The sequence below is a fragment of the Callithrix jacchus genome, chromosome 22 (assembly GCF_049354715.1).
Source record: "Callithrix jacchus isolate 240 chromosome 22, calJac240_pri, whole genome shotgun sequence".
NCBI lineage: Eukaryota > Metazoa > Chordata > Mammalia > Primates > Cebidae > Callithrix > Callithrix jacchus.
Genome location: NC_133523.1, coordinates 36,404,187 through 36,427,946, shown reverse-complemented (window position 1 = coordinate 36,427,946; position 23,760 = coordinate 36,404,187). Strand labels below are relative to the sequence as shown.

Sequence of the window (23,760 nt, the reverse complement as noted above, 5' to 3'; positions counted from 1 at the left end):
GCTGGTCTCGAGCTGCTGACCTCAGGTGATCTACCCACGTCAGCCTCCCAAAATGCTGGGATTACAGGCGTGAGCCGCCGCACCGGCCCAGCCTTGCTTTTCTAATGCAGTATATCATTTGCGTAATTATTACATGTGAGCTTTCTTGTCTGCCTTCCCTACTAGAATGGAAGCTCCTTGAAGACAGGACTTTTTGTCTGTTTTGCTTTCGGATGGATCCCAAGTCCCTGAAGACTATGCTGGCACTTGTTGGGTATTCAGTAAATATAGGCTGAATAAATGAAAAAGAGGGAATGCTTTTGTCAGTTGACGGAGTTTGGAAAGGGAATGATAGATAAGCTGAGAACAACTGAGCCATCTCAAAAATGGAGTGGGGAGGCTGAGCATGGTAGCTCATGCCTGTAATCCCAGCACATTGGGAGGCCAAGGTGGGTGGATCACTTGAGGTCAGAAGTTCGAGACTATGGAGGTCAGGAGTTCAAGGCCAGCCTGGGCAACATGGTAAAACCCCATCTCTACTAAAATTACAAAAATTAGCCAGGTGCAGTGGCACGTGCCTGTAATCTCAGCTGCTCGGGAGGCTGAGGCAGGAAAATCGCTTGAACCCGGGAGGCGGAGCTGGCAGTGAGCCGAGATTGTGCCACTGCACTCTGGCCTGAGCCACAGAGTGAGATTCCTTCTCCAATCAAACGAATAGACTGGGGAGTATTTGGAACTGGGAGTCGTGCTGAAAGCAACCGGAAAGGAAGATTAGAAGAAGAGATGATGACGATGACGACGATGACGACGACGACGACGACGACGACGACGACGGAGAAAGGTGATGAGTCAGCAAGATGGGTGAGGATGACATTTCACACAGGGGAAGTCACCGGAGGTGAGCTGGCGCGAGCTATCTCCAACAACAAGGAAGTCAAGGAAGCCATTTCAAGCTGTTTGCTGCGCCCTACGTCGCTGTCACACACAATACGCAATAAACTCGCTGCACTCAACAGACGTGAGGTGGGCTTTTTGGGGGCTGCTGGGTAAAGATGAGAAGCAAGGAGAAAGAATTTTAGACTACATTTTGGTCAAAATCAGAGCACACACAAAAAGGAACAACACGTTAACACACTGTTCTTTAGAGAAAAGAAAGGAACGACATGAAGACACCGGGTCTACAATAAGAACTGATGCGGCCGGAAACCTAACCACCGTTGACCAGGCACCCAGGGAACCTGCGCAGAGGCGCACATCTTGCATGGGGCATTGCTCTTCTAGCGGGCGGGGGGCGGGGAGACACACAGCTGTAGATACTCAGGTGAGCCTGGCTGACTCTGTAATCATAGTGCCTTCTCTAAGGGATGCTGCCAGGATTACTAAGACGAAGAAGAGAGGAGAGGAGAGGAGAGCTGAGTTCTTCGCTGCTTCCTCCCTGCCCCACAGGAGGTTGGGCTGAGCGGGCCACGAGGCAGAGCTTATAGGTCGGGGGGATGTTGCCAAAGCCTGAGAGCTTGGGGGTGATATCGATGTCTGCAGGCGGCACCAGTGAGCGGAGAGAGAAGTTCTGAAGGATGAGGATGAAGTAGAGAAAGAGTTCCATGCGGGCCATGGCCTCACCCAGGCAGATGCGCTTTCCTGCAGGCACAGGGGAAGGCAGAAGGAAGAGTCACACCTGCACAGGTCATGGGGGTGGCGGGGTGTTGGACTTGACCACCCCACTGAGCCTCAGCTTGCCTCATGAGCATCTCAGGGCTCATGACTGAGCCCGCTTTATAAAGGGGTGTTACACAGGCTTAGTGGGTGCCTATAGCTAGAGCTCAGCCAGGACCTGCTACCTCTCTGATATCTGGGATTCCAGCCCATTCCAAGAGGGAATGGGTCAAAAGGATCCATGAGTTTCAAGGTTGTGTTTATTTCAGTTCCTCAAGGGTTCGTCCAATGCCTATTAGGTGCTAGACACTGGTGAAAAAAAAAAAGTGAAAACTCACCCTTAGTAACACTGACTGTTTGTAAGCCACTCTTCCAGTCATTTGGAAGGATTAATCCCTGTTTCACGATGGGGGCTGAAGTGACTCACCCAAGGCCCCACCAATTCAAAAAGGTGAAGTGGAGTCCAGGTTTCCACCACTGCCCTGACTCCAGGTTCCAAATGACATATACTTTTCGTTGTTGGTGTTTGTTTGTTTGAGACGGGGTTTTGCTCTGTCGCCCGGGCTGGGGTGCAGTGGCATGATCTCCGCTCACTACAACCTCGCCTCCTGGGCTCAAGTGATTTTTGTGCCTCAGCCTCCAAAGTAGCTGGGACTACAGGCTCACACCACCACACCTCGCTAATTTTTGTATTTTTAGTAGAGACGGGGTTTCACCACGTTGGTCAGGCTGGTCTCGAACTACTAGCCTCAAGTGATCCACCTGCCTCGGCCGCTCAAAGTGCTGAGATTACAGGCGTGGGCCACTGTGCCCCGCCAACATACACTCAAAATGCTGCTGCATGAAGATTTTATGCTGTGAGCAGGTAAATGACTGTCTGTTGGGCAAATTTGCCCTCCTGCTTGTGTTTATACAGCCTGCAAACTAGGAATGCTTTTGGCATTTAGAAATCGTTGGGAAACAAACAAACAAACAAAAAAGAAAATAGTTGGAAAAAAAAAGACTCTTTTGTAATATGTGAAGATGAAACAAAGTTCAAATTTCAGTGTCCGTAAATAGTTTTTCAAACTCACACACATGCTCGTTTATTTATACATTGTCTACGCTGCTTTCGTAGGTCAACGGCAAAGGTTCAGAGACTATCTGGCTGGAAAAATAGAAAATATGTCTTATTTTGTTCTTAACAGCCAGTGGGTTTATACCCTGTTTAGTGTTATGAGTGTCCTTTTTTTCTTTCTAATGATCAGAGTCAATCATTGTAATATTTACTAATTCAGGGGTTCTAAAATGTTATGATTCTATGATGTGACCTTCAAATTCACATTGTGACTTGAACTTCAAACACAGACCAGTGGCTGCGGGGGTGGATTCAGCACATGCCTGGGGGAAGTCAGACCAGAAGAAACCTACCAGAGGAAAAAGGCACGAAGGCGTCATTCTTCTTGAAGCGCCTGTTCTCATCCAGGAAGTGCTGGGGATAGAAGGCATCTGGATAGCGGAAGTATTTGGGGTCTTTGAGGACAGAGCCAAGGAGGGCAAGTACGTTTGTGCCCTGGGGTGAAAATGGAGGCAGTTAGGAGAAATCAGTGTTGGACTACCGGGGTAGGGAATCCGGGGAACAGAGGAGCGCAGCGGAAGGGAGGCAATGAGGGGGCAACCCCACCTTGGGCAGAAGGTAACCTCGAAACTGAGTGTCCCGGGTGACGTTGTGGGGGACACCCACGGGCACAATGTCTATCAGTCTCTGTATTTCATGGATGACGGCATCTGTGTAGGGCATCTTGACCCGGTCATCCACACTTGTGAGCTGGTGTGGTCCAATTACCTGGTTAATCTCTTCGAGGATCTTAGCTGGACGGAGTCAGAAAATATAGCAGAGAACAGCACAGGGAAGGACAAAAGTGTTTTTGTTAGGGAAGCCAGGGTGAATCACACTTTCCCAGCCGCAGCAGAAAGAGATCTCGGATGCAAGCCACGCATGTTTGGTCGCCTCTTTAACCTAACAGCGAACACGCTGGCGGTGCTCAGTTACTCATGGGACATCGGGAGGGAGACGAGCAGGTTGGAGTCTGGAACTCTGCCAGGATGTTTGGTCTTTACTTAAAAGCACCGAAAAGCCATGGTCCCAGCTTGACTTTCAAACGTGGATTTTTCACAAAATGGGAAAGAGGCAAGCTAGGTGACGGGGACAGGATTGACACAAATGACAAGCTGTTACGTGATTTATTAAGATCACCACTGGTGGCGTTTATCTATCTTTGCAATTGAGAAATGAGGGACTTCTTCCGAACGTCTGTTTTGTCATCTTCAAAATGAGTGTGATGGTCGGACAAGGTCATAGAGTTGTAAACATTGTATAACGTCTGCTGTGTGAAGAATGAGGACAGTGCCTGGCACATAAAAGCAGCTAATAAATATTTGTTTTTTGTTTTTGAGATGGAGTCTTACTCTGCTGCCCAGGCTGGAGTGCAGTGGTACAATCTCAGCTCAGTGCAGCCTCTGCCTCCTGGGCTCAAAAAATCCTCATTCCTCAGCCTCCCAAGTAGGTGGGATTACAGGTGTGTGCTACCACACACCTGGCTAATTTTTGCATTTTTAGTAGAGACAGGGTTTCATCATTTTGGCCAGATTGGTCTTAAAGTCCTCGCCTTAAGCGATCTGCCTGCCTCTGCCTCCCAAAGTGCTGGGATTACAGGCGTGAGCCACTCACCCAGCTTGATGATTTAGACCAGTGAAAGAAAACTCAGACAATGGAGGTGAGACTAGAGGCGTTTGAGTAGAAGTGTGTTGGTGTCTCTCTTCTGTACCAGGAGAAATCCTTTGGCTTGTTTTGAGTTACATTATTAAGGAGAGGGGGCAAAACTTGAAAATTTTCCTTAAGCAGGTAGTGAATTCCTCATTACTAAAGTTACCGTACTGGACCAGATCATAATTTATTGGAGATGAATTCTATTTGTCTTCCACTCTATAATGGCCATCAAAGATATCCACCTCCGAGTCTCTAAAACCTACTGCCTGGAAAGCTATGTATATAAGGGTAACAAAAAGACAGGAGAGACTCTGAACATGCCAGCAAGTTAAGGATCTTGAGATGAAAAGATTAGCCTGGGTTATTGAGATTGGCCCTCAATGTAATACTGTGTGTCTGTTTAAGAGAGAGGCAGGAGAATCAGAGTTAGAAAAAAAGATGTGAGGCCAGGTGCAAGTGGCTCACACCTGTAATCTCAGCAATTTGGGAGGCCAACGGATGGATGACCTGAGGTCAGGAGTTCAAGCCCAGCCTGGCCAACATGGTGACACCCCATCTCTAATAAAAATACAAAAATTAGCTGGGTGTGGTGGCACATGCCTGTAATCCCAGCAACTCGGGAGGCTGAGGAAGAATTGCCTGAACCTGGGAGGCGGAGGTTTCGTGAGCTGAGATCATGCCACTGCATCACAGCCTGGGCAACACAGCAAGGCCCTGTCTTGAGAAAAAAAGAAAAAGAAAGAAAGATGTGATGCTAGAAGCAAACAGAGGTTTAAAGATGCTACGCTACTGGCTTTGCAGATGGAGGACAGAGTCGTGAACCCAGGATTGCTTTAACACCCGGAAAAGGCAGAAAATCAGATGGGCCGTTGCTGTCAGCCTAGTGAAAGCCTATTTGAACTTCTGAAATTCAGAACAGAAGGACAATAAATTTGTGTTGTTTTAGACAACTAAGTTTCTGGTAATTTGTTACAACAGCCACAGGCCAAGTAGAAGATTAAATTAAATGACCTCCAAAAGTCAGGGATTTCGTGTTTCCACGTCCTGAAGTTCTTAAGGGTGAAGAATCTGAGGCCGTGGGATTCTAGATTTTCAGGATGATGTCTTCTTCATGTTGGGGTGGGAGGTACCAGACAGGCAGCTCAGGGTAGACTCACCTTCCACCTCAGGATGCTTCATTAACAGCAAGAATCCATAGCGCAAAGTAGAACTCACGGTCTCCGTGCCAGCAAAGAAGAGGTTCAGAGTGGTGAGGACCAAGTTCTTGAGGTTGAATTCTGTATGAGGATTATTTTTATCCTGAGAGTGAGGGGATAGTGAACAGAGTTACTCTCTTCTGTCTTTATTATCTTTTTTTTTTTTTTTTGACAGAGTCTCACTCTGTTACCCAGGCTGGAGTGCAGTCACATGATCCCGGCTCACTGCAACCTCTACCTCCCAGGTTCAAACGATTCTCCGGCCTCAGCCTCCCAAGTAGCTGGGGTTACAGGTACCTGCTACCACACCTAGCTAATTTCTTTTTTGTCTGTGTCTTTAGTAGAGATGGGGTTTCACCTTGTTGGCCAGCATGGTCTTGAACTTCTGACCTCAGTTGGTATACCCACCTCGGTCTCCCAAAGTGCTGGGATTACAGGCATGAGCCACTGCACCTGGCCTATTATCTTGTTTTCTTATTGTCTTTATTGTCCGTTGTATCCAGGGAGACAACAGGTGGGCAAACCAATCATGTCTAGGAGAGGACACAGTCAGAACAAAGGTCCTGTGGCAGGAACATGCCTGTGTGTTAGAGGAACAGCAAGGCGGAAGCCAGGGGGGATGGGATGGGGTGAATAACAGGGAGGATGGGAGAAGAACGTGGGGTACCTTGTAAGATTTAAACGTGTAGGGACATTCGAGTATAAAATTTAAGTTTCCAAGGGCAAAGTTTCAATAACATAAAATCAAAAATTTACAAAAGTATAAAACTCTAGGAAATGATGATACAGAAGCGTTAACCTCTAAATTTCTATATCTCCAAGACTTTAAACATTTATGTTTAAATATTTAACTTCTAACATTTCAGTCTTAAATGTTTAGTCTTACATTTAAAAACTTTAAGCTTCTACATCTCTGAAATTCTAAGACTCAAGACTACAGTTGTCAGTCTCTGTCTGGCATGGATAAGGCGTAAGAATTTAAGTTTTCCAGTTCCTACACTTTCTAGACTCAAAGCCTGCTTTAAAGCTGTAATCGCTTATACTTTTACGGTTTCTCTATTCGTCTATAAAGCCATAACCGTCCACGCTTTTGCCATTTCTATATCATCTACAGATCAAAGGAAACCCTGGGAAATAATGCTTGTTTCTTTCTTTTTGTCCTCAATGTCTGCAGACTGCTTTAAAGCTGCAGGGACTAGAGGTTGAGAAGATGAGAGAAAAGGACCAGAGGAAGAAGAGGTGGTACCTGGTGCATCTTGACGAGAAAGCAATCAATGAAGTCCTGGGGGTTTTGGTGGTCAAAGGTTGCTTCATTGATCTTGACTCTGGAGGCAACGAAGTCCTTGAGCTCTTCTATCAAGCAGTAGACGCGATTGTGCCTTCCTGGCAGATACTGCATGATTCCAGAGTACATGTCATATAGCTGTGGGAATAGGCAAGTGGGCTTTGTCAGTGATGGGCGCCAGGGGCCAGCATGGGCTGAGTCTGGAGTTGGACAGCTGGGCTCAAAGCCCAGTGCTGGGTCTGAGAATCAGGTGAGGCCCTTTTGCTTCCTGGAAGTTGGGTCATATTGAGACAGTTCTCCCTTAACCCTGGTTTTGCCTTCCACCATTTCAGTTGCGTGCAGCCACCTGCAGTCTAAAAATATTACATATAATAAGATACTGTAAGAGAGAAAGAGTACATTCACATAACTTTCTAAGAATATATTGTTGTAATTGTTCTATTTTATTGCTTATGAAAGCCAGTCTCTTATTGCCCTCAATTTATAAATTAAATTTTATCATGACACGTATATATCAGAAAAGCAGTACTATGGAATTTGGTACTATCCCTGGCTTGAGGCATCCACTGGGGGTCTTGAACATTTCCCCCAGCAATGAGGGGAACTACTGTACTCACCTCCCAGGGGTGTGGGCAGGGTCGAGTGGGGTATAGGAAAGTGCTTAGTTATCTGGGGTTGGCGCGTGGGCAGAGAGGTGGCTGGGTGGGCACCTGTGTCCAGGGAGTGCTCATCTCAATGAAACTCATTGACCAACTGCACCAGTTTCAGGAACTGCTTGTCCTCATAGTCGAAGCGACTTCCGAAGACAACGGAACTGATGACATTGGAGACGCTGCGGCCCAGAAAGAAGGTGGGGTCGATGGGGGCACCTGGGCAGTGGAAATTGTTTATGTTGGAGGCGATGATCAAGAATATGGGGTGTGGAATCACAGTCCCGCATCTGAGTCCCAGCTCTACTGCTTAACTGCATGTGTGAGTCACTGCGTTGTGTTTTGGGTCTCGACTGGCCAATCTGCAAATTGGTTTAGGAACCATTTCATTGGTTCATGAGGCTTCAATATCATTATCCATAAAATAATTAGCACAATGCCTGGCATATAGTAAGCGCAGTTGAGCGTAATCATGATTTTGTATCATTATTACCTAAATGCGTTGATGTTAGAGACTTATACATTTGGGGGAAAGTGGGGTAAGTGACACATTATACAAGTTTCTGAATTCTGTCTCGCTCTACTGATTATTTCATTTGGGCAATTTAAAAAATCCTTCCCTTGGCCTCACCTACACCTTCTGAAAAACAAGATCAGTAAATCTGGGAACAATTTTTCAAGAATAATGTACATATTCACAAATACACAATTTTATGAATAATTTCTGGGGAACACAAGCATTTGAAGCTTTTATGTAGACGCTATTAGTCACCCGTGTAGAACAGGCAAGGATCCTCTGATGTAGAGAAAATCTGTCTCTATTTCTACCTCTTATCTATTTTTCTCTCTGTTTTTTTTTGTTGTTGTTGTTATTGTTTTGTTTTATCTAAGTCTTTTCTCTGTAGACCCCAGTGTTTCCAAATCTTATTTTTTGGTGGGACTGAACTCCTTTAAAAACATAATGAAATGAGTATAGAGCTTCAGATTTGCAAAATGAAGTTCAAAAGATTTTTTTTCACAACAACATAAATATACTTTACACTACTGACCTGGACACTTAAAATGGTGAATACGGTAAATTTTATGTATTTTTTTTTTTTTACCACAACACAAATATACAAATGTAATGAAATTTGACTCTGTCTTCAAGAAAAGTCATGAAGTCACATGTCACCGAAATCTGCTTAGGATATCAAGAGCTCACAGACCCCTTGAGATCCACTGATTAAAGTTTCTAGATAAGTGGTCTCTAAGGGTCTTCCATGTTAACTGTTTTTTTGTTTTTTGTTTTTCTGTTTTGTTTGTTTGTTTTGAGATGGACTCTCGCTCTGTTGCCCAGGCTGGAGTGCAGTGGCACAATCACAGCTCACTGCAACCTCGGCCTTCCGGGTTCAAACACCTCTCCTGCCTCAGCCTCCCAATTAGCTGGGATTACAGGCGTGTGCCACCACGCACAGCTAATTTTTGTATTTTTAGTAGACATGGGGTTTCACCTTGTTGGCCAGGCTGGTCTCGAACTCCTGACCTTGTGGTCTGCCCACCTCCCAAAGTTCTGGGATTACAGGCGTGAGCCACTGAGCCTGGCTGTGTGTGTGGTTTTTTTTTTTAAGAGACAGTCTCACTCTGTCTCCTGTCTCCCATACTGAAGTACAGTGGCAGGATCATAGCTCACTGCAGCCTTGAACTCCTGGGCTCAAGCAACCTCCCAAGTCAGCCCTCAAAGCGGCTGGCACTACAGGTGTGTGCCAGCCACATGCCCAGCTCATGCAAACTCTTAATATGGAAGCTGGCCAGAAATCTCAGTGGATTCTTAATATTTTCCCTCTTCTCCCATTCCAGAGCTTTTTCCCACCAAAGCCCATTCTCACGACTGACCACTTCATAACCACCCAGTCACCCAGTAGCCCTTTCCCTTGTGACCCCCATACCCTTGGTCTTCTGGAACTCCTCCAGTAGGTAGGAGTTCCTACCTACTGAATTTGCTCCTCAATGCTCTGCTTTCCCATCCCAAAGTTCTGAAGGATGGTCAGGGAGAAGCGTCGGGGACTCCTCCATCGTTCTCCATTGGACAGAGCCACACCTGCCAGGATGTCAGTCTCAGGCTTCTGCCTCCCCTCCCCTCCCATGTTCAACTCTGTGCTAGACAGTGATGGGGACAGATTATAAAAGCTCTAGACTCTGCTGTCAGGGAAGCCAATCCCAAGGCTCATTCAAGAGAGCAACCTTCCTTCCCTGCAGGATCCTCAAAAATAAGAAAAGTCCATATTGAGGTGGAGTAAAAGGGAATCAGTCTAGGAATTATAAGGGGAGATCATAGGGTGTTTCTTATAGGAAAGAGAGATAGACCTGTATAAATTAAAAAAAAAAAAAACTGAGTGAATGCATAGCAAGGTGGAGGGACATATGGATAGAGTACCATATAGAGTGCCCTGGAGAGGGGATATTAATTCTATTTTCTATATAATACTTGTATTCTCTGGACACATACACATATGTGTACACAGAAGCTCACACTTGTACATCGATATACCTACACAAAAGGAGTTACCGTGTAGTAAGAAACATTTAGAAATTACCAACTGTGTGGACTGATGAGAGTCTTATAGCAATGCATTAGATCTAATGAAATGATTTTGCTTTATTGATGAATGGAAGGAAGAGTTTGTGACTGGAATGATGGATGGATGGATGGATGGATGACTTAATAGATGGGAGATGGTTAATGGATGCATGGTTTGAGAGAGATGGATAACGGTTGGAGGGTGGATGGAAAGACTGATAGATGTATGAATGATGGAAGCACTAATGAATAGATAGAATGATGGATAGATGAATAGAAAGTTATACATCTGACAGATGTATAGACAATAGAGTGAAAGATATTTTTACAGAAAGAATAATGAATGGATTTTCTAATGAATATGGATCAATGGACAGAAGGAAGAAAAGGTGACAGATAGACAGACTAGATAGAATGTAGTGAGCCTTCTTGGAATTGAAGGGTATGGGCAGTTAGAGACGAATGCATGGGAAAAAGAGATCTACCTAAATGAAGGAGGCAGAGACCTATGGGTTAGGGATGTGTATGCACGTAGAAAGATGAGAAATAAGATTGGCTATGAGGGCTTCAGTAGGTGCATAAAGAATATCACTAATCCATTAAAAGTAAGAGCAGAAATAACAGAAAACAATAGAGTCAGAGGGCATGGATTCAAAATAAAGTGGTTCTACCACTTACTGTGTGACATTATCTAACAGTTATCTTAGCTTTTTCATTTCCAACATTAGTATAGTGTTAACAGCTCTCTGAAGGGAATCAATGCATTAAGTCATGTAAAGCACTTGCCAAAGAACCTGGCACGTGGGCAATGAATTTCAGTCATTTCTGGTTTTACTGTTTCTGTTGTCACTGCTACCTACCATAACCTTGGAAGTTTCGCTCTACTGAAGCCAATTGTCCACGGCCACTGAAGTCATCCGCCTGGTCCACCAAGGCTTCCTTCACTGCTTCGTGTCCACATAAAACAACCACTGGCCGGGGACCCATGTACACAGTGAACACAGGGCCGTATTTCTCACTGAGCTTGGAGGGAAGGAAAACACAAGAGGAGGGGGGTGACTGGAGCACCAAGTATAGACCAATCAAGGACTTTAGAGGATGGTGATTTCAGGGGGATATGAACATGGTACTGAGGAATCAAGGTAAATCCTGGGCTTGGAAGGACTACTGGGAAAGAGGCATGGAAGTCTTGGCTCCTGCCATCCTAGGCAAAAGCTCATCTCTCCCTACAAGACTTTGTGTCTGCATCTAGAAAATAATGGACCTGGACTAGATAAATTCCAAGATTCATACTCCTGTCTCTGAAATGTTAAATTTCTAGAATCTTAAGACTTCATGATACCAAGTCTCAAAGTGCTAAGAGCACCTGAGTCAAAGAGTCCTTGGGTTTAAAAATATAATGTACTGTGATTCCAAAGTCCTGAGGTCATGAGCATCTTATTTCAATGCACTGAGAAGGTGTGTTTCCAACATTTCAGGATTCTGGAATTTCAGAATTCTAAGATTTGCAAAGTCTGTGTTTCCAAAAGTCTATCTTTTAGAAGCCTAATGTTCCATGTGAACCTGGCTATAGGATTACTTGCTTTTAGCCCTATAAGGGGAGACAGACAGACTCACCTTCATGAAAGACTGAAAGACAGCATCAGTTTGAACTTGCAGCAGGTTCCCCAAGAAAGGAATTGGTGTGGGACCTGGGGGCAGCTTTCCTCCCTTATTCATTCGTTTCCAGGCAATGAAGATGAGCAGGCAAGAGAAGAAGAGTTCCAGAAACATGGTGAGGGCCCATCCCAGCCCCATGGTGCCAGGTCGGCAGGTTCTGTCCTGGGCATGAGATCCTGCCTAAATAGGTCCTGGGAGATCAGCTTATACCGAAATCTGAACACCCTGGGATTTAAGATTTCTGGGTTTGAATGTCATCGGGGAAGAGTACTTTATGTGGGGGGTGGTTATATAACCTATAATCTCCCACTTGAATAAAGGTAACTTGGATTCACACAGGGAAATCCTCTGGGGCCATTCCCCTTTCTTCATATTTCCAGTCTCCCTGTTCTTCTCTCTCAGCTCTACGAATTGAACAGAGCTTCTTGGTTGGGTGTAAGAGGCAGACTATATCTTTTCAGGCTATTGATGTTAGGATCCAGACAATCTGGGGACGAGTAGCAATTCCATCTTTTCTTCACTGGACAAGTCACTTAACCTCTGGGACTTATTTCCCCATTTATCAAATAGGGAAACATGTTTTGTTTGTTTATTTCTTTATTGAGACAGAGTCTTATTCTGTCACTCAGGCTGGAGTGCAGTGGTGTGATCTCATTTCACAACTGTCTCCCAGGTTCAAGCAATTCTCATGCCTCAGCCCTCCAAGTAGCTAGGAACACGGCGCACACCACCACGCCCAGCTAATTTTTGTATTTTTGTAGAGATGTGGTTTCACCATGTTGGCCAGGCTGGTCTCAAACTCCTAACCTCAAGTGATCCACTCGCCTCAGCCTCCCAAAGTGCTGCGATTACAGGCGTGAGCCACACAGCTGGCAGACCGTGTTGTTTAGAAAGTCTTGACAGACAACAAGGAAACCTCCTTGTTCATTTTTTAATTAAGAATAACCCTAATTAATCAGTTATTAAAATTTTAAAAATTTTTAATTGACAGATAATAATTGTACATATTTGTGGGCTACAGCGTGATATTTTGATACATGTATGCAATGTATATCAAGGAAATTAAGGTAATTATTATATCCATTTCCTAGACATTTATTATTTATTCACGGTAAGAACATTCGAAATCCTCTCTTCCCACTATTTGGAAATAAGCAATGTAGTATTGTTAACTACAGCCACCCTACTGTGTAATGTAACACTAGAATGTTAACAAGGAAAGTAAGCTGAAGATTTAGAAAACAAGAGAAATAAATCAATTGAAAGGGTTTTATTCAAAAAGTTCTTGTTTTCTACTCGAGATAATGTTAAACAATAATCAAAGATTACCTGTGTTGGTGTATCAAATACAAAAAAGAAAAAAAAACTTTGTTGTAATGTGTGTGTGTGTGTGTGTTTTGAAAGTGTAAGGTGTAGAGATCACCTCTGAACCCCAGTCTCTGGAGGGGAACATCTCTAGAGACATGACCTAGGGATTGTTCTCGTTAATAATCTAAAAAGTGGTTCTCTGCCTTTTCTGCTCCAAATATTTTAAAATCTTTACTGCCCTGAAACTAACTTCCTGGATCTTATATCCCACCCATATATGCTATTTAACAAAATTCAGTGTCCTTCTCATGTGACTGTATTCTCAGGCCTGGAAACTGAATCCCTTAAGGTATCTGTAGGTTTGGGGAATGGGGTTTGGCTGGCTGAGCTGAGGCATCCTGTGTCCAGAAGTGGTGGAAATTCTAGGGAAACTGAGTGACTCACACAGTGCCACCTTTTGTTTCTTGGATCTGCTGGTGGAATGTCTTTCTTGGTGTAGAGACTCAGCTCAGCCCACCTCCTTTGACTCTTAGCTTTCACCTTCCCATCCCATTCTGATCCCCACCACCCAACACTGAACACCCTTTTTACTAGTCTCTCTCTCTCTCTCTTTTTTTTTTTTTTTTTTTTTTTTTTGTATTTTTAGTAGAGGCAGGGTTTCACTGTGCTGGCCATGCTGGTCTCGAACTTCTGATCTCATGATCCACCCACCTCGGCCTCCCAAGGTGCTGGGATTACAAGCATGAGCCACCGCGCCCAGCCTTTACTAGTCTCTTAACCATCTTGTGGTGGTGGCATGTGTGTGGTGATGGTGGTTGGTTGTGAGTCTGGTTTTCCTATTCAGACAGGAAGGGAGAGAGAAAGTGCTCTTAGAACATCTCCCCTAACCATCCCACTTCCAGACAGGAAGCCAGGAGTGGAGGAACTTGAACTAAAAAGCAGAAGCAAGCTAAAGAGAAAAAATCATTACAGAGCACCTGAGGCAGAGAAATTCAGAGCATGGCAGATTATGCCAGGTATTGTGTGATGGAGACAGAGACCAAGATTGAGAGAAAACAGAGGTGCATAGAAACAGAACCAGAGGGAGATCAAAATAGAGATGAGGCGGGGCATGGTGGCTCACACCTGTAATCCTAGCACTTTGGGAGGCTGAGGTGGGTGGATCACCTGAGGTCAATAGTTCAAGACCAGCCTGGCCATCATGGTGAAACCCCATCTTAAAAAAAAAAAAAAAAAAAAGAGATACAGAGACAAGAGAAAAACCCAGGACTAAGTGGGATAAGAGAAGGAGATTTGGGCTCCATAGGGCATGTGGAAGAGATGGAACCTGGGTTATTTTATGCCTAGTCCCACACCCCTCTTTCTAGGACTAAGAAATATGATGCTGCCAGATTTTTTTGTTTTTGTTTTTGAGATGGAGTCTTGCTCTGCTGCCCAGGCTGGAGTGCAGTGGGGCAATCTTGGCTCACTACAACCTCCGCCTCCTGGGTTCAAGCGATTTTCCTGCCTCAGCATCCTGAGTAGCTGGGATTACAGGCGTGTGCCACCACACCTGGCTAATTTTTGTATTTTTAGTAGAGACGGGGTTTTGCCAGGTTGGCCAGGCTGGTCTTGGACTCCTAACCTCAAGTGATCCACCTGTCTGGCCTCCCAAAGTGCTGGGATTACAGGCATGAGCCACTGCACCTGGTCAAATTTTTAAAATTCATTGTCACTTTGTGCCAGGCATGGAGCTGTGTGCTTGATAAGCAGGGTATCCTCCAATCCAAACAAACAGCTTGAAGGAAGGGCATGTGGTCTGGTCAGAGATGATTCAGGTCGCCCTAAAACAAACATTCTTATAACCTGAAGCTGCTGGATAAACTTTGTTTTTTTTGTTTTGTTTTTTGAAACTCTATGTAATACCTTTCATACTGGGGAAAAGGCATTCAGATGTTTCAAGTGCTTAGAAGTATAGCTCTCACTGTCATCTGGTTTGATACATTAAATTCATATATGCCTGTATTTGATAAGAGGTTCATATTTCAGAGGCACCTAGATGTCTCCCAATATTTATTTTCCCCTTCTTCCACAGTAATGGAATTCTATCCAGCTACATGATTATCGAGAGTAAAAACTACATTTCCCAAGCCCCCTTGCAGCTGAGTAGGGCCATGTAGTCAAGTTCTGACCAATGAGAAGTGAGTGAAAGTGATGTACTCAACTTTCGGTTTGTGCTCTTAGAGGGAGGGGCAAGGTTTCCTTCCCGAATATTTCCTCTTTCTGGCTAAATGGGATGGAAATGTGGGGATGGCAAGGGCAACAACTTAGGAGAGAGAAGCAGCAACATGGTAGAGGAGCCTGGGTCTTTGATACCAGTGAACTACCTGATGAGCCCTGGGTTGCTTATGCAGAGCCATTAAGTCTAAGAAAATTAAATTTCGGCCAGGTGCAGTGGCTCATGCCTGTAATTCCAGCACTTTGGAAGGCTGAGGCAGGTGGATCACCTGAGGTCAGGAGTTCGAGACCAGCCTGGCCAACATGGTGAAACCCCATCTCTACTAAAAATACAAAAATTAGCCAGGCATGGTGGCACACACTGTAATCCCAGCTATTTGGGAGTCGGAGGCAGGAGAATTTCATGAACTCGGGAGGCCGAGGTTGCAGTGAGCTAAGAAGGCGCCACTGCATTTCAGCCTGGGTGACAGAGAGAGAGAGAAGAAAGAAAAGAAAGGAAAAGAAAAAAAAGAAAAAAGGAAAAGAAAAGGAAGGAGGATGGGAGTGAGGGAAGGGAGAAGAGGAGAGGAGAGGGGAGAGGAGGGGAGAGAAGAAGAGAAAGAAAAGAGGAAGGAAGGGAGGAAGAAAGGATGGAAGGAAGGGAGGGAGGGAGGGAAGGGAAGGGAAGGGAGGGAGGGAGAAGAAAGAAAGAAAATTAAATTTCCATCTTGTGTAAGCCCCTTTAAACTGCTGTTCTGGGTCTTCATTATAGCAGTTAACCTGTATCTTATGAAATTTGGCTCTGTGAAGAATGCCTGAAAAATCATTGAACCAAGATAAGTGTTTGTCCAACACCTATCGTGTCCAATGTCAGATATTTGCCTGCTTTTTTTGCTGTGTCTGAGTACCACGCATATATTAATTTAGTGTTTCTTTAAATTGACTCAATTTTTTTTTCTTTTTTTTCTTGTTGTTCTGTAAATTGACTCAATTTTTAAGAACTTAAGTTTATTAACATGAAACTTGGTATTTCTCCCTTTAATGGAAGATTAGCTGTCTTCTATCGTAACTAGAAAATACCTGTATAATAGTTATCTAACACTACATAACAAAACAGCTCAACACCTAGAGCCTTAAGACAATGGTTTGTTATTTCCCACAGTTTCTGCATATCAATGTAATTTAATGCCATCCTCTCCCATACTCACGGGGAAGTCTTCCTGGTTCTGAAACCTGACCCCAACTTCTTTTCTGCATCTCCTCTCACTCTTAAACTCAAGCTTGGGGTTCCAGCCTAAACATAGCATGTCAGAGTTTGAAGAGGTCTCTGAAATATTTTTTGGTTCAGTTTCTCAAAAGGTATAAAATGCATAATTTGACCCAATTTATACCCATGAAGTATAAATCATCAGTTGTGTGAGACACTGCAAGATTCCTTTTAAGGAGGATGCATGTATGGATTTGATTGTTACAGATGATAATCACAAATATATTTCATAACTGGGATAGCACAGATGCTGTCTGAAGATGGAGTAGGGTCCTGGAGGCCTCTTCAGTCGCTGAACTATGGGGCTATTGGTAAGAGTGGTCCTGGAGGAGTGGCTGAATTACCTATTTACCAACTGGCCTCATCTGGATGTTTGTCCCTGCAAACCTCACATTGAAATTTGATCCCCAGTGTTGGAGGTGGAAGCTAATGCGAAGTCTTTGGCTCAAGATACAGAAATTACCTGATGCCCTCTTCATGGTAATGAATGAGTTCTTGCTCTATTAGTTACTATGGCAGCTGGTTGTTTAAAAGAACTTGGCCATACCCTCTCTCTCTTGCTTCCTCTCTCACCACATGATCCCTGCACACACACTGGCTCTGCTTTGCCTTCTGCTAACAGTGGAAGCAGCCTGAAGGCCTCACCAGAAGCAGATGCTAGTGGCCATATTTCCTGTACAGCCAGCAGGACTGTAAGCCAAATAAATCTCTTTTTATTATAAATTACTCACCCACAGGTATTGGATAATAACACTAAACAAACTAAAACAACCTCTATCAAAAGATACTCTAATAGGCCAGGCATCACACCTGTAATCCCAGCACTTTGGGAAGCTGAGACAGGTGGATCATTTAGGGTTGGGAGTTCGAGACCAGCCTGGCCAAGATGGTGAAACCCATCTCTACTAAAAATACAAAAAAAAATAGCTGGGTGTGGTGACGGGTGCCTGTCGTCCCAGCTACTCAGGAGGCGGAGGCAGGAGAATCACTTGAACCCAGGAGACGGAGGTTGCAGTGAGCCGAGATAGTGCCACTTGCCACTGCACTCCAGCCTGGGTGACAGATCCAGACCCTGCCTTGAAAAAAAAAGAAAAGAAAAGAAAAAGAAGCTCTAGTAACTCATAGGACCACACCTGTGTATGTGTGCTGAATTTTCTCCTTAAGAAGTTTCCTTCTTCCCAGGACAGGGGCTTCATCAGGGCTCAACGTAGAACATGCAGGTGCGGGCAGGGGCACAGTGGACCTGGCAGAAGAACTGATTATTAAATGCTTGGTAATTATGTGAGCTGATTATGAAACAGTCATTATTAACTAAATTATGCAAACTTTTTTTTTGAGACAGAGTTTTGCTCCTGTTGCCTGGGCTGGAGTGCAATGGTGCGATTTCAGCTCATTGCAACCTCCACCTGGTAATCATTCAAACGATTCTCCTGCCTCAGCCTCTTAAGTGGCTGGGATTACAGGCATGCACCACCACACCCAGGTAATTTTGTATTTTTAGTAGGGGTGGGGTTTCTACATGTTGGTCAGGTTGGTCTCGAACTCTTGACCTCAGGTGATTCGCCCACCTCGGCCTCCCAAAGTGCTGGGATTACAGGCGTGAGCCACCGTGCCTGGCCAAGTTAGTTATACAAACTTAAAATGGAATATATTACATTTTAAAAAGAAGGTAATAAATACTTAAGGCTCATCATATCCCAATTATTTTACTATATTTTACCATTATCTGTGCTATGAAGATTGTCGATGTCTATTTGTGCCTGTAAGGTGAAAGAAAATACTCTATGATGGTATGTTTTTCCACATGTCTTCCCAACGCCATGTTCAGTGACACCACCTTGGCTGGTTGTTTGAAATTGGCCATAGTGAATGCATTCACAGCACAGAAATCAGAAAACTCTACAAATCGGGTCTTTTTTCCCTAAGAACCAGCAGATAAACATTTAGCATCACGCCCCTGTGGGTGTATTTCCAAATCTGAAGATCTGGGCTTGGGACGATGTCAGCAGGCGGCCCAAGGGAGAGTGGGGGAAGTTTTTCAGAAACTCACTGATAACAAGCGGAATTCCACGTGGGTTGGGATCCCTGTGGAAGTCCCCACCTCCCTTTGAGCAAAGGAGATGGAAAAGAAAGCTAGGCTGGGGTTCAGCTGGCTGTAGTGTTCATGTCTTGGATAATGGCATGCAGGGAGCACTCTATGACTTTGGAGACTGACAGACATGAAGACCACAGAAAAGTAAGCCTCCCTCTGTGAGCCCTTTTTCAATCTGTATTTGGGGGATGATAACAATAGCACCTTCTGTGTAGCATTGTTTGGGGTGGATGATGATGTGCATGGAAAGCACAAACCGTGGCAGGTGCTCAGCCAGTGGAAGGTGTTTAGCATGATTAAATGGTTGCAAAATGTCATGGTCCTAAGAGTCCCTGAAAATGAGGCCTTGGACACTATCTGTCCCTCAGTTTCCCCATCTAGAAAATGTGACAAATGGTTGTATTGATCTTCTGAGGTATTTGGGACAATTCAATGAATTGTGACACAGAGCAAGCATTTAATAAGTATTTGTTAATATGAAAATTAGAGTTTGCATCCCAGAGATAAACCCTACTTAACTGTGATGGACTAGCTTTTTCAACGTGCTGCTGGATTCAGTTTCTAGTATTTTGTTAAGGATTTTGGCATCTACATTCATCGAGGATATTGGCCTGGAGTTTTCTTCTTTTGATGTGTCTTTGCCAGGTTTAGATATCAGAACGGTACTGGCCTCATAGAATGAACTGGGGGTGAGTCCTTCCTCTGCATTTTCTTGGAACAGTTTCAGTAGAAATGGTGCTACTGGCCGGGCGTGGTGGCTCAAGCCTGTAATCCCAGCACTTTGGGAGGCCGAGGCGGGTGGATCACGAGGTCAAGAGATTGAGACCATCCTGGTCAACATGGTGAAACCCCGTCTCTACTAAAAATACAAAAAATTAGCTGGGCATGGTGGCACGTGCCTGTAATCCAGCTACTCAGGAGGCTGAGGCAGGAGAATTGCCTGAACCCAGGAGGCGGAGGTTGCGATGAGCCGAGATCGCGCCATTGCACTCCAGCCTGGGTAACAAGAGCGAAACTCCGTCTCAAAAAAAAAAAAAAAGAAAGAAAGAAAGAAAAAAAGAAATGGTGCTACCTCTTCCTTAGACATCTAGTCGAAGTCAGTTGTGAATTCCTCTGGTCCTGGGCTTTTTCTGGTTGGTAGGATTTTATTCCTAATTCCATTTCACAACTTGTTATTGCTCTATTTAGGAATTTAATTTCTCTCTTGTTCAAACTTGGGAGGTTGTATGTTTCCAGGAATTTATCCATTTCTTCTAGGTTTTCTAGCTTGTGTACATAGAGATGTTCACAGTAGCGCTGTGAGATTTTTGTATTTCAGTGCGTTCCATGGTAACATTCCCTTTGTCACTATGGTTGTGTTTGTTTGGATCTGCTCTCTTTTTTCTTTATTATTCTAGCTAGCAATCTATCTATCTTATTTATTCTTTCAAGTGACCAATTGCTGGACTTACTGATCTTTTGTTCAAACACTGAGAAAGGAGTATAATGATTCCTCAAAGAACGAAAAACAGAACTACCATTCAATCCAGCAATCCTACTACTAGGTATATACCAAAAGGAATAGAAATCGTTCTACCATAAAGACACATGCACGTGTATGTTCACTGCAGCACTAGGCACAACTGCAAATACATGATATCAACCTAAATGCCCATCAGTGGTGGCTAAAGAAAAGGCTGGACATATATACCATGGAATACTGTGCAGCCACAAAAAAGAACAAGATGATGTGTTTTGCAGGAACATGGATGGAGCTGGAGGCTGTTATCCTTGGCAAACTAAGGCAGGAATAGAAAACTCAATACTACATGTTCTCACTTAAAAGCAGTAGCTGAATGATGAGAACACATCATTGGCTCCTGCAAACACTGCTTCTATGAACATGGGTGTACAAAGATCTCTTTAAAACCCTGATTTCAGCCAGGCTCAGTGGCTCACGACTATAATCGCAGCACTTTGGGAGGCAGAGGCGGGTGGATCACGGGGTCAAGAGATCGAGACCATCCTGGTCAACATGGTGAAACCCCGTCTCTATTAAAAATGCAAAAATTAGCTGGGCATGGTGGCACATGCCTGTAGTCCCAGCTACTCAGGAGGCTGAGGCAGGAGAATTGCCTGAACCCAGGAGGTGGAGGTTTCAGTGAGCCGAGATCGCGCCACTTCACTCCAGTCTGGGTAACAACAGTGAAACTCCATCTCAAAAACAAACAAACAAACAAACAAAACACGCTGCTTTAATTTTCCTCTGTATATACCTAGGAGTAGAATTGCTGCATCATATGGTAATTCTATTTTTTAATTTTTTTAAGCTGCCATATGATTTTCTAAGGTATTTTTATTTTTCTATATTTAAGGGATACAAGTAGTACAAGTGAAGATTTCTTTTCTTTCTTTTTCCTTCTTTCTCCTTTCTTTCTTTCCTTTCCTTTTCTTTTCTTTCTAGACAGAGTCTTATTCTGTTGCCCAGGCTTGGAGTGCAGTGGCCTGATCTCGACTCACTGCAACCTCCACCCCCTGGGTTCAAGTGATTCTCCTGCTTCAGCCTCCCAAGTAGCTAGGACTACAGGGGACAGGGATGTGGGCAAGTTCTCAGGCCCTTGAAAAGCACAGGGTGCGGTGTGATATGGGTGACGGCAGTAGCGGTGGTGAAGCACTCCACTAGGACCCAGACAGTCCATGTTGGTGCTACTGGTAGATGCAACAGGTTGGGTGGGCTACTCTCCAGTCCCACAGCATCCTGGAGCAGGGTGCTGGTATTGTCCTAAGTGTGCTTGGGAGAACTTGTTCTCCCCTGTCCCTCCCCACTCTGGGTGGCGGCTACAGTGGCATCACCTCGCACTTGGCCAAAGGGAGGACAGAGCCCAACATTAAACTCTCACAATTGTGCCAGCTGTGGGCTTGTGACCAGAGAGGGCAGACCCCTCTCAGCTAAGCAGTATGGACAGGAAGTTGTGGGGAGTGAGGGCCACTCAAGTCTCCCTGTCACAGCAGCACACAGTGGGGTTGGGAGAACTGTCATAGGTATAGGTAAAGGGGCTTTGTTTCCCTGTCCTTCCTTGGCCAGGTGGTGGCTGCAGCCAGGTCAACTCAAACTGGGCCTGAGGGCAGGGCTCAACACAGAATTAAACTCTCAAAATGGCTCCGTGGGCCTGCAACCAGGGTAAGAAGCTGTGGGGAGTGTGTCAGTCTCAACAGCAGCCTGAACCAATGCAAAATGGACCCTCCCATGGGTGCCCGGGAGTGCTGGGTCTTCTCTATGCCTCCTCAAAGCAGCACAGGAGCAGCAACATTTCTATAAATCTCCAGTATCTAAGCATGGCACCCAGCTGAGGCTGCTCTAGGCTAAGATGGGATTCCATGTGGGTTCCATTCTCTGGGGCAATGTCGCTGCACAATCTTTAGGAAGTTCCGTATGTCGACCGAGTGGGTTGAGGGTTTCTACCATAACCAAGATCATGAAAGCCCATTTCAAAACGTGGAGCCCTGAGAGTTTCTCTCTTATTATTTCCCCACATCCAGGAGCCCCTCCCTGCTCTCGGCCAATCCCCGCTTCTTACTCACTTCCGGTGTGTCCCGTCTCTTCTCTGTTGAATCCCAGCATTCTCTCCTAGATGATCTGTTGAAGATGGAGTTCCTCTCCACGGAGGAGGCCATGCTGCCTGCATCTGGTCAGCCATCTTGATCACCTTTCTACATTTAAAGAGACACAGCATGTTTTTAAAAAAGTGTAGTTCCCTTAGGAATTGTTATTTACCTAGCCCTCTCAGCCAAGAAGTGGTCTACATTTTAAAGGATTTTAATAAGATGAAAAATGTAATAAAAAAATATAAATTTGCAGTCACCCCACCTCCCATTCTCCCTGTGTTAAGGAAGGCCAAAAGCTGTGCTTTTTTTGGTTGGTTGGTTGTTTTTTGTTTTAAAGAAAACCCCTTTCTTCACATGCTAGACTATAGGGGGGGAAAATTACAAAAAAAAAAAAAAAGAAAAGAAAACTCCTTTCTTCTAACACTTTTCAGAATCTGCTGCTTTTGTTCACTCTCCAGTGATTTCGGGGAATTGGGTTCTTAAAAATATTTTCTCCAGAGTTAATAGTTTTTATTCACAGGACACTTGCTCCAATAGAAGCTACTCAATCATTACCAGAAGAAAATCTTCATCAGCACACTGGGAGGCTGACATCTCTGTCCTCTTAAAAAAAGTTGTTTGGGCATGGGGCTCACACCTGTAATCCCAACACTTTGGGAGGCCGAGGCGGGCAGATCACCTGAGGTCAGGAGTTCGAGACCAGCCTGACCAAAACGGTGAAACTGCATCTCTGCAAAGATACAAAAATTAACCGGGCATGATGGCACACGCCTGTAATTCCAGCTACTCAGGAGGCTGAGGCAGGAGAATCGCTTGAACCCAGGAAGTGGAGGTTGCAGAGGGCCGAGATCACACCATTGCACTCCAGCCTGGGTGACATAGCAAGACTCTGTCTCAAAAAAAAAAAAAAAAGCTGAGAGTTGTTCTTCCCTGTCATCTATTCAACTTCTTTCCCATCTCTCAACTCTAAGTCCTGCCATTTATCTGGTAGGAAGGAACTTCATGGCCATGGATATGAGCTGACAAACACTTAAAAAAAAAAAAAGGAATCTTGACTTTCTTCTCTCTATTTCAGTCAGCATTACCACAGCCCCACCCTAGTCCTTTTCATCACTCTGAAATGTGAAACATAAACATTTCACTCTCACCCACAACCACCAGTACCCCAACTCCCCCACTGCCTCGCTGCCAATGGCCTGAGGCATATACTGACCATGGTCTTTGGTTAAGGTTCCAAAGAGTGCAAAAACTATAGAAGGTCAAATCTCCCTCCTGTTAAAAGACTATTTTTCTAACATTTTGAAATCTTTTGTTACATGTTTACACGGAAGTATTTTAAGAAACAGAAGAGATTACAAGCAAGTTGTCTAATGTTTCATAAAGAATAACAGGTGGGGCCTGGCAGTCCAAGGTGGTGGTAACAGCATGAAATTTACAGTCACAGCCAGGCACCGTGGCTCTCGCCTGTAATCCCAGCACTTTGGGAGGCCAAAATACGCAGATCACCTGAGGTCAGGAGTTTGAGACCAGCCTGACCAACATGGTGAAACCCCGTCTCTACTAAAAACACAAAAATTAGCT

General features: G+C 44.6%; 1 protein-coding gene across 1 annotated transcript; it reads right to left on the bottom strand.

The window, feature by feature from the left end:
- Nucleotides 1-1,099: 1,099 nt before the first annotated feature.
- LOC100405230 (cytochrome P450 2G1-like) lies at nucleotides 1,100-12,607 on the bottom strand. The gene is given in 11 exon segments (XM_035283850.3): nucleotides 1,100-1,617; nucleotides 3,043-3,184; nucleotides 3,296-3,483; nucleotides 5,539-5,680; nucleotides 6,824-7,000; nucleotides 7,573-7,603; nucleotides 7,605-7,731; nucleotides 9,441-9,483; nucleotides 9,486-9,592; nucleotides 10,933-11,095; nucleotides 11,690-12,607. Coding segments are annotated over 11 exon segments (1,581 nt in total). The 5' UTR covers nucleotides 11,870-12,607; the 3' UTR covers nucleotides 1,100-1,336.
- Between the last annotated feature and the right edge of the window lie 11,153 nt (nucleotides 12,608-23,760).